The sequence below is a fragment of the Misgurnus anguillicaudatus genome, chromosome 20, assembly GCF_027580225.2.
Source record: "Misgurnus anguillicaudatus chromosome 20, ASM2758022v2, whole genome shotgun sequence".
NCBI lineage: Eukaryota > Metazoa > Chordata > Actinopteri > Cypriniformes > Cobitidae > Misgurnus > Misgurnus anguillicaudatus.
This window is the reverse complement of record NC_073356.2, coordinates 1,492,212-1,504,412: the sequence shown is the minus strand read 5'-3', so window position 1 is coordinate 1,504,412 and position 12,201 is coordinate 1,492,212. Positions and strand designations below refer to the sequence as shown.

General features: G+C 37.2%; 1 protein-coding gene across 1 annotated transcript in view; it reads right to left on the bottom strand.

The window, feature by feature from the left end:
* The window catches only part of arid1ab (AT-rich interactive domain 1Ab), a 59,917-nt gene that overhangs the window by 30,518 nt on the left and 17,198 nt on the right, over positions 1–12,201 (bottom strand). Inside the window, exon 2 of the mRNA XM_055220814.2 lies at positions 5,524–5,736. Within this exon, the coding sequence (XP_055076789.2) occupies positions 5,524–5,736 (213 nt within the window). The remainder of the gene's footprint in view (positions 1–5,523; positions 5,737–12,201) is intronic.

Below are 12,201 nucleotides of genomic sequence, written 5' to 3'. Positions count from 1 at the left end.
TCATGTGTTTTTTTCAGAACCTTTTATCTTTCATGACAAAAAACAAGATGTATTTTCTAGAGGTGTGACAAGACGCTCCACAAGATGAAACGAGATTGGGTTCACGAGAATAATATCAGACAAGATTTTTACACTTTGCTGATATTAAGGTAAAGTTTTTCACCTTAAACGTCATACAAGGTTTTAAGAAATCCCCAATGATAAAATATACGAAAAAAATAGCATGTTAATGAACAAAAATCACATTATTTTAAAATGTTTTAACCAATCCTTGGGTGTTTTACTAACAGTTATTTTGGTAAATGATGATGATCAAGTAATATGATATTTTTTTGGTAATAAAAATAGAGCTAAGTGGGAAAAAGCATTTACGATGACAATAATAATTGGTTCAAATAATGTATCAAAAATAAACACATGGTTTTATGTAACAACAATGTTAAAATATTAGGTCTGGTTACCCAGAGAGAGTTTAGATGAATCCAGAACTAGGTCTTATTTATATTAGGACGTTTAAGGAGTTTTTAAATATATAACTTACAAAATACTTTACTGGTGTTCATCTTGAGACAAAACAATAGCAGGGAAATATTTTATGGCAAAAATAGAAATAGTTAAATTGATCAGACATTGATGCGTCTAATGCACAGGATATGCAAGCAGTGGGCTTTCATGCATGACAGAGTAAAGCTTTGATGCCCACTGTTCCGAGTTTTAAAACTTTCTTGCAAAATAAACAACGGACCCCTTACGCTAACTGTTCTTTACCACGGAGCAAAATCAGGATTAAGTAACCAAATTTCATTAAAATTTGGTTACCATAGCTAAAACTCACACTTTTCTCCATTTGCTTTTACCCGGTCCACGCAGTTTAGCGAACTCCCCGCAAGTTTAGTAGATCCTATTCAGTTTTGCTTGACACATGACGATGTATAAAACATTACAATGTTCTTGGCAGTGTTGGTTGGACAACATTTTAAGACCTTTGATACGCGGATTTAAGACATTTTAATGCTAATTAAGGCCTTATTTTCATACTACAGAATTTAAGACGTTTTAAGACTTAAGGATCTGCGGACACCCTGAACTATACATCAAAGGGAAATGATGCGTGACCAATATCAGGATCAGCCACAAAACTTTTGGAGGACTAATCAAAAGCTTAAGCAGATTAGCAAAGATTAGTAATGGCCATTACTCACAATTCTATATGCACAGTACCTGCAGGTTTATTTATTCAATAATTAGCCTATTTTGATATAAGTGTTGTGCTCCTAGCTTGGTTTAACACATTTCATCAAATTTCAACTAGGATCTAAAACAGGCTTATAAAGGTCTAAAATAGGGCTGTAATTTTAACTGTGAGTATTAATGTCAATTACAAAATGTTACACTGAAGTATGTTTTTAAAAACTAAAAAGGTGTTTAATATCATGAGGTACAGCCACTACAATCGCTGAAAGATGCACCATATTTATTTAGTGAGTCCTCTAAATTTTTGTCACTGCAACACATAACACACCATTCGTAATACACAGAAACTTGGACTTTGTTAACTTATGCGTTTTAATACGAAAACTCACTTTACTTTTGTTACAGTTACACACTACTCCAGAGCTTTCGCACCACATAAAACGGTTAAACGCACCAGGTGCTGGCATTTTTGAAAAGCACGCCACTTCCATTGGAAACAATTGAAAACATACAGACTGCCCGTGTAAATGCCTTGGTGTGCACGCCCCCTAATCACAGCTTTTGACAATGATGTAATCATTGCATACATAATTGTAATCCCAATTTGTTTTTCAAAAAAATGTGCAGCTCGAGCGTACAATGTGCTCCTGTACAGCTCAGTGGTAGAGCATTGTGTTAGCAGCACAAATGGTTATGAGTTCGAACCCAGGGAACACACATAGTGATCAAAAATGGTTATAAACTGTAAAGCTGTTTTGAATAAAAGTATCTGCCAAAAGCGTAAATATAAATGTGCATTCATTTAGAGCTGTAAGAGACAACTATGTCACACTTTCAAAAAGGCTCACAATGGTAAAAAAAGACACTTCAGGTTTTATATGGGCTGAGGTCAAAGTTTTCTTCAGATCCATTACTTACTCAAACAAACAAGTGAGCACATGGCTTTCAGATATAATCTTGATTTTTATTACTTTGACACCGTGGAAAAAACCTGACCTTGCTGAAGAGAGCACTGTGACACAAAAAAACCCTATAGTGACAAGCAGTGCACTTTCACTTTCAAGGAAAAAGGAAACAAAAATAGTACGTCTGACAATGAGGTTTTATAAAAACCACCTGAAGTGCATGTTCTATGCAACTCACACAAATGGATGGCACACCAAGCGTCTGTGCTTGCTCATCACAAGCACAATAGGCACCCAGCGCTCCACATGTGAACCGATTTAAGGATCAAGAAAAGCAAGACGCTTGCACACAGAAATACAAATTCAAGTACGGAAATCCCCATTTGACAAACCTGCGCTTCACTTTGACCTTACAGTATAACAACCCTCTTGAAAGCAGAGATGAAAAGAGCAATGAGCTCATATAGCCATAAAAAATATACCTTTACAATGCAAGAAGTTTAAACCAAAAAAATAAAAATAAAAATATCTGGCTAAGAGTGAAGGTATGGCCACTGTATGACTGGACATAAAGAGAAGGAATAATAGTACAGATTGACCACATAGAAACAATATTAATGCACTGAAAATTCTTGCCTAATACACAGAGGACGATAACAATCATTAAAGATCATTTCAAATTTTCCTTCATAATAAACCTATGGCAGTACAAATGCTATTCAAACAGCCAAAAACCTGCTTATGCTTACTAAACATTTACTGTAATAAAAATGAGAGCATTTACCTGTATAAAATACAGATAATAAATATTTTTTTTTGCAAAACATTCAGTCAAAGTAGACTAAAGGGCCATATGGTCATTGTTAGGGGTGGGCGATAAACCGGTAGAAATGTGTCAACCGGTAGAGATTTTGGACTATATTGTCTCTATCGAATTTACGCATCCACATCACGTTGCTGTGCGAGCGGTGAAGAAAACTTAATGTTTGTACATGTATTTAAGCACCGCAGTTTTAAAACAAGTCATTTTAAGCCATTGAAACACAAACAACAGTGCTATATGCACACGCTGTTTCTGTGTGAGAGGAGCACGCGAGTCTCGCATCCACTGCTCATTAAGCTTGTCAGCATTTTTTGCCGCTGTATTGGTCTTAAATACACATATGAATCAAAATTCTAATCTTTGCAAGTATCCTGAAAGAGAAAACGCATGTGTAACAGTAGATTGGGTCCGGACTTTATTCTTAATTTCTTTATTCTTTGGTTTATTGAATTGGAATTTAAATAAGGAATCAAACAGAATCAGTTTCGATAAGCAGAATCAGACTTGAAAAAATTGTAACAACACTCAATCCAAAGACTCCATCCATTAGCGATTATTAAAGCAGCGCTTCCTGCAGAATCGGGCTTGGGCGTCGTGACATCATTACTTGGCGTGGCGGCCATGTTGCCTCCTTTACTGCTATTTGGACTACTGCGCTCCGTTTATAGACATACTTCCTCTCTGTCGTGTGTCTTAATTTGATTAATTTGGCGTTATTATTTCAACCATGGTAAACCATTGCTGTATTAATAATAAAGTAACACTTTACATTAAAAATGACAGATAACACCTCATTAGGTTTTATTCTATGCAGGAAACTAAACAATGACCTCAACCCCTCAGTAATACGTATACATGACATATAAATGACATTTATATATACACACGACAGTGAAGTATAACATCTGAATATCAATGTATATAGCTTAAGTCAACATTGAACATTGAAAATAACGGAAATTTCCCAGGTTACTTGCCCAAAAATACGGTAAAATTTCAACATTCATCTATTCTGTTGCTATCCCTCTGCTGACAGCAAAAAATCGTACTACAAAACTGCTGCATTAACTAAGCGAGTTGTGAAGATAGGTCGTACATGACTTTGCTTACAGAATGGTATGAAATCGTGCTTTCACAACAACCACACTGTTATCTTAAAAAGGCTCTTTATTCACAATTGGATCCAAAACGTTCATAGTTTCGATTTTGTCCACATACCGGTCCCTGGCTTCCCTACTTAACGTATCCCAGTAAATTCCACATCCTTTTCGGGATTTTAACATCTTTTTCTTTCTTTTCATTCTCCCAACTCTGCTCCTTCTTCTCGTCTAACTTGCTGTATGTTTACATTCGCGAGGCCATCAACATGGCCACCACATCCCAGAATGCAACGCGGCACCCAAGCCCTATTCTGCTTTTCAACATGAAAGAGAACCCAAGAAAGAGACCACTTTGAGATTATTTTCAGTTTTTCTAAATTTACTATTTATAGGTATGTCTTCATAAAATGATAATTCTGTTTCTGCCAACCACCATCAACATTTCTGTCAAGTTCCTAATAAAATAATGTTTTTAAATGCTTTTATTTACAGAAATTTAAATGGGGAAAAGATGGTCCAAATAAAAAAAGCCAACCAACATGATGCTTGCTATGCTTTTCAATGAATTACGGTGAAAATGCTGCTACATCCAAAAGCCAGAGAACGCTCTCCTGCAGAAAACTCAATATGCGCCGCAGAAGAAGAACCATTTACACACGCAGCTCAAGGAAATGTCTTAAGGTTATATTTATATTGCTGTTCTTCAAACCTTTTCAGGTATTTTCATGATAATAAAGAATATGTATAATGATTATGTTTGACGAGTGTTGCTTTTTAAATTCATGTTATAAACGACTCAAACTAAAGCCCGATTTATAGCCGTGCGCAAGTTCTACGCCGAAGGCTATCCGTAGCCTGACGTGCACCTCGCAAAAATTTTAACAGCGCGTCAGTTCTACGCGAACCGCAAGCGCTGTGATTGGTCCACCAAAACCCCTCCCGTCAGGTAAAAAAACTGCGTCATGGGTATTTACGTTGGCGATGATGAAAACAAAGATGAGCTTAGTTGAGGAGTGATTTAACTCAAACTGCAAAATAAGTCGCTGTTTATTTACTTCCATCATTGCTGGTCTTCTCAAATCATACACAACAAGTTGCTGTTTCTTCTTCGTCTGTGGGTTAACTTGCCAAGCTTCTTCTTCTTCTTTGACGGTCGCGATGCAACTGTGGTTACACGCGTGAATACTGCCTACCAGCGGTCTTGCGCGTGTGTTTGCACGTCGACGCAGACGACGACGCAAACGTATAAATGAAAACCAACGCGGAACCCACGCCGTCGCGGCTATGCCGTAGGACCTACGTCTCTTAATTTTTCCACGACTGTGTATATAATTTTTCTGTGAACCATCAGAACATGGCATCTGTATCTTATTAGATATCAGGTACCATTCTAGTACCATTACTAACATTTAAGTGCTAACATTTGGCAAATTTAGTTGGAAGGGTACAAATGGACAATACATTTAGTTTAATCATTAAAATATGATCAATTTAAGCAGACCTGCTGTCCATACTGCATTCCGCTCATGCTTCCAGGGGTTCGTCCCTGCATGCCTATAGGGAATCTTTGGGGCCCTGGAGATCCATAAGCTTGCCCTGGGTAGGGAGGTCCCTGCTGGGATCCTGGGGCAGGGCCCTGCTGCTGGGAATAGGGGTTTCCTGCGCCATAGTGCTGCCCTCGAATCTTTCCCACCTGATCCATGGGGCCAGGAGGCTAAAAAAACAAAGCATTGCAGAAAAAGTTTAAAATCAGCTTCTTCGACACACATCGGCTTCCTATAACATTCAGCCAGCTTCATGAAAAGTCACTCACAGGATTCAGTTAAGTATCTCTGGTAAAAATTAAGTTGTATCCACTGTTGCGTGGGCAAACTACACAAATCTAAAAATCAACAAAAACTTCAAAAACATAGTAAAGGTAGGGGAAGTGATTGCTGAATGACAGGACCTTTGAATGCCAGGGGCTGGAGACTCTGAACCAGTGAACTTCCCTTTAAAAACAAACATGAGGAAACGAATGTATGTGATGGATGTGGTGTAGCCCAAACATCACTTACAGTAGAGAAAGATGAACACCAGCTATACGTCATCCATACCTACACGAACAAGTCTATTGGATTTTACAAGAAAATTACAGAATGGCAGAAAATGACCCTAAAGTCTTTATGGCTGCATTTACAGCAGCAAAAAAAATCAGATTTTTACTCAAATAAGATATAGCTGCAAGTCCAAAAACTGCACAAGATCAGATTTTTTTGCATCTTATCTTAGTCACGTCCAAATGTGAATTTAAATCGTATACGATTCTTAAATATGTGATAGCTCTTGACTAAGCCGGTGGTTCTCAAACTTTTTTACCAAGTACCACCTAGGAAAATATTTGACTATTAAAGTACCATCATGACCAACGTTAAAATCCAGAAGTGTAGAAGGCCTAACTATTCAGCTACATCTATGCATAGTTGAGGTGTGTGCTTGTGTGCACGCGTGTTCATTTTTGTGCGTGTGTGCACGCGTGTTCATTTTGATGCAGCAGCATAATACTGTTGATGACAAAGTTCAGCGAGAGCAGAGTACCCTGTATTCTTTCGAAAGACTCTCGTGAAACTTCGTCACACGGTCTTCGCAGCACTAAAACCAAACCTCATGCCCACGAATCAAGCCCCGGCACAGTGCTAGTGGTCTGACGGACTGATTTTAATGCGTTAATGGTAAATGAATTGAATTCCTGTGTTAACGCATTAGCCTGACAGCCATAGTTTTCACATTAAATTAAACATAAGTTCAGGAGGAGCCTAACATTTAGTCCTTTCTTTGTGCTTTCCCAGAGACAATTCTTCTGACATCCCTCATCATCATCATTTTCTCCTTTACCGATCTTCTCCCTTTGTGCAGTTCTGAACTTGGGGTTCAAGATGAGCCTCGGGTTCGCGCTCCTTTCAAGGGCAGCAAACCAAGTTTGTTTACCATTTAATGAAGACTGAATGAGCAGGCAAATACGTAAAATTCAGTAATTCCTCCGCATACCACTAGTGGTACCACACTTTGAGAACCATTGGACTAAGCAATATGTTAGGTTTGTGAGAGGTATGCGTGTCAGTGCATCCCAAATAACTCGAAACAAAAAGTCACAAACATAACATTACATTGGGCTCCATTGTTTTAAGAGACTGCTTTACTTCCTGTTTTCTTCAAAACAATCCCACCTGAATAACGAAAGCGTGCTGGAGCTCGGATCTAAAAAAAAAGGTGGTGACAACACACTACAGAGGCAAGATTTCTTTGTCATCATCTCTGAACCAGGCATCTGGTGCATATCTTGGGAGGGAAATATTTAAATGAGCAAAATACAGAAGTCACAATATAGAGAGAAAGCGTTCTGTAGATCCACTTTTTGTAGTTCTGGAAAAGTGTTTGTCTCCCTTTCAAGTTGACTTTGATCTTTGTAACTCTGTAGATCTTGTAATGCACGATCAGCAACATTAAACACTAAAGTTGAAAAAGTATAATAGACCACTTACAAGTATTAGTTATGCTAAAATTAAAATTCTGTCATTGATTAAATGTCGTTGGGAACGCCAATGTTCTGCGCATGCATCGTGGTGCTCTCGTAAATGCAAAAAATTATCTTTGTCGCTTTATAAAATGAAGGTTGAATTATTATTTTAGCATGAACTAACCCTTTAACACACCCGACCTGAATAAAGCATACTTTCATTTACGATTCTATCAACAACAAATTTATATTTGTATTGTGTCTTGAGGGATTGGTCCACAAATACAGACAGCAGGTCAATATACAACTAATTCTACCTGACAGCGTTAAAAATTCAATACACATGTTCCTGCATTCAGTCTTAAATGCTAAGGTGTCTTGCACACTATTATGTACATAAATTACCCAAGGCATCTCTTAAGTGTGAGAGAGGTTGAGTAGTAACAGCCAGACGAAAAGCCATTTGTTCTGAAAAGAGCCGCTTTTAATTTATCTTCAAGCAAGGTCAAAGATAAGCAGCCATACCTAGTTGCCTCACTTTTACACAGATAGACATATTTTATTGATCCCGGAGGGGAATTCAAGGATTTCCCGCTGTAGGATAATGTGCTGACGGCAAGTGTTTCCTTTTCGCTGTTTTTAATGAATGAAGCTAGTTAAATGGCAACAATAACAATGACCCTGGCAGCCGTGGGATTTTCTCTGGTTATCACCTACATGTCCCTGTAATAAAATGGCATTCACAATCGCAACCCACATTTCATTTTATGTAACATTTTTCAGAATGAGACACATTTTTTTTTTTAATGAAATAAACGCAGGGCGGGATTGTGAAAAGTCATGTCACATCTGGACCGGAGGGTGAGCTTGCAATAGATTAAAGTTAGGCTAGAAAGTTATGTCAATTGGTAAATTGGCGCATTACCATCGTGGTGGTACAATACTACCACCATCACAGCCCTAGCGACATCATATGATCCCTTTCAATTTCCTAAGACTGTGCAAGTCTCCTAAAAGACTAAACACAACCCCTCCCATTCCCCATCCAGCAATAAATCGCTAAAGGAAACTAGTTGATTTTTCCTTCTCTCACGCTCTCTCCAAAAAGGGAAAACAAATAACTGTTATTAGCACATGGCTAATCTGCATAGAGGAAAGCCAAACGCTCTTGGCAGAAGAGGTTACACCAGGCCGAATGTCTCAGTGTCTGCTGGGGAAAAAGGAAGGGGTGTGGACCGCTACTGTGTGTGTGTTAAAAAGGCTGGGACATTGAAGCATGATAACACAGATAGTGCCGGCTCTGAGTCAGACAGATGGATTGGGTATGGACGATAAACAACTGCTGCTAATTTAATCCTCCACATGGACACATAGCCCAGGCCTACGGCACAAAAATATTCTTCTGCCAAAACACCAACACACAATAATAAAGACACGTCACTTTGTGTAGGTTTGTTCGCTTCTGCAGTTTTCCAACTTTTTTGCTTTGAACGTTTTTAGACATGGGAATTAAGTAGATCGCTTCACAAATCTAGTAAGGTAAATTCATGAATAATTTGCACCAGGAAATTTCACAGATTTTTGGCTGCATTTGTACAAAAACACTTGAGAAAACATCGAAGAGGAACATCAACACACTTACTTGATGAATCTTACATAGATATGAATGTGAAAACGTCTGTAGACATGGGTTCCATGTCATCCTATAGGCCACATGCAAAAAATACTTTTAGGTTAAAAAGTGTGCCACAATTAAATCAAGGATTATTTGGATGGAGGACTTCTTCACGCATCAAGGTAAATTTACAGGAAAACTTAATAGAAGGCTAGAAACGTGTTAAGGACTAAAGTATGTATGTCACTTGTCTAATTACAGTATGTTAACTGGATAATACTGGATATAACTCATTGTATAGTTTAATAAAATGATGTATTTTAATTACACAAATCAAACGTTGATCGATTGATACTCATCTTTGATAGATGAATACTATTCCACCATCTGATCTTTAAATTATTTGCAGTTTTTATTTGTCTCTAGTAAATCATATACTAGTAATAAATAAGAATAACTATACTCTAAGTAGTATTAAAAGCAAAGTGAAAACTGTTGACTATGAGGGTGGCACAATTAAAAAAATGTATTATGCCTGAATCTAAGATTTGTACTGGCCCCTTTGTGCCCCCCCATGAAAACAATCCTGGGGGCGCCACTGACAGACTGACAGACAGACAGACAGACAGACAGACAGACAGACAGACAAACAGACACAGACAGACACACACAGACAGACACACACAGACACACACACACACACACAGACACACACAGACACACACAGACACACACAGACACACACAGACACACACAGACACACACAGACACACACAGACACACACACACAGACACACACACACAGACACACACAGACACACACAGACACACACAGACACACACAGACACACACAGACACATACTCCATTAAAAAGAGATAATCCGTAGAGACGTAGCTCTGTGCTGCGTGAGACAAACACGCAATATAGCCAGAGTCACCTCAAAAATATCCACTATTCAATTTAAATATTTAACAATTTCCTAATTTCCTAAAAAAATAAAATAATTTCCATTGACCTAAACTGACAACAAACCAGAACCAAACTTGTATTTAAATTGTATACGTGTAATGCTTTCAGTTGATAAGATATGCTTTTTGATTACTGACATTTAATTTAACCATTAAAACCAGAATCCAGAAAAATTAAAACAGAATATGGGAAAAATCTAAACGGATTTCATAGGGCTCTAATCAACACAAGGAGCGGTCCAGGGCTCCAGACATTTTGCCATCAAAATTTGACAGTGTGCCACTGAATTTTACATCCAGTCGCACATGTGCGACCAGTAAATTTGACCTTTTTTGTGATGTGACACTGAATTTGAAACAGCACATTGTACTTTCTGCATCTATCATGAAAGTATTTAATTAGTAATACAGTGGAAATGAGTAGAAATGTAAATATTTGGTTAGCATGTCGATTTACGGTTTGTGCCCCTAAATTTTCTGGTTGCGGCCCTAACATTTTTAGTTTTTAGACAAAAAATATACAATTTAAGTGAATTCGTGCTTAAAACAAGCAAAATTATCTGCCAATGGGGTGAGAAAATTTTACTTGAATTAAGTGTTTAAGAAAAAAGAAATCTTATTTCACAATTTTTTTTCTCACCCCATTGGCAGTTAATTTTGCTTATTTTAAGGACAATTTCACTTAAATTGTATATTATTCGTCTTAAAACTAGACTTATTTACTTAGGTCATTTTGCTCATCAAGAAAAAGCATCTTAATTTAAGAATTTTTAGATATTTCTACTGAAAACAAGACAAAAATACTAAGTAATAAAGTCATTTTTTGCAGTGTGTGCTCCTAGTGAAAAAAGTTAGTCTGGAGCCCTGGGGTCCTTTATGTGCATTATAACATTATGCCTCTAAAGTCCAGCACATTATTGACTTAAATGAACTCGTACTCGTGTCTCAGAGCCAATGATCCAATGAGCCAAATAAACACTGACAAATAACAAATTAAAAGATTTAATGGCATAAAGCAACGCTTGCTTACAAACTTCTCTGAATGCAGTTTAAACTACAAGTGTGCACTAAAACGCAGGCAGACAGAAGTATGAAAACTGCATTTCTTACAGATTCTAAAGTTATCACCAGGGTTTACGTCACTTCTCTAAACATACATGATTTATTTCACAGAATCTAGTGAAAGGTTAATAGCGTTTTCACACAACACACACACACGTGTCACGCAAAAGACTCCTAGCCCACAAGTTTGAAGAAGGAAATTACTATGCTAATGTGCTACGTTTTAAAAAGTAAATGTCAAATGAAAATACATTACCCTCAAACTTCCAAACAGCTCAGCTGATAGATTAAATGTGACATTTTTCCATCGAATGAGCTATCATTCACGCATTTATGCCAAATGATTATTGGGTACTTTTAAACAATTGATTGCATCTGTATGGATGCTTCTCTCCTTACAAAATAAAGAACCTCCTACATCCATCATAAATAAACAGTGTTAGGGAGAAGCTTAAACTGACCAATCCACCATACACGTTTTTGTTTACAAACTGTTAGATTTAGTGTACCATATATTACATTGATCAAGAACGGTATTAAACTCGTCACACTATATCTCATTACTAGAGCCCGACCGATATGCGTTTTTTGGGGCCGATGCCGATACAGATATTAGGGAGTAAAAAAAGACCGATAACGATATATCGGCCGATATCTTTATGTGTATATTATAGTTCAGTACACATATACTGCAGTATATTATACTACAGTACTGTACATAGAATACACTATATACTTCAACATAATATACTGTTTATGAATAAATACAATGCAATGCAATGATCACTCACAAATGTGGTGATCCAGCACTTATATTGATGTGACAAAGATATGTAGGCTACTATAGGCAAGAAGTTAACAATAAACTTTATTATCCAAAATTAGTTGGATATCAGTGCACTAAACAGTAAACTTGACTTATTATAAATAACTTTAAAACACAAAGAGAACAAAATACATAAAACTTGCATCATTTGCAGTTTTGACGAGAACGTTATAAAGAGAAATTTATGAAGTCATTGATTATTAGCTTTAC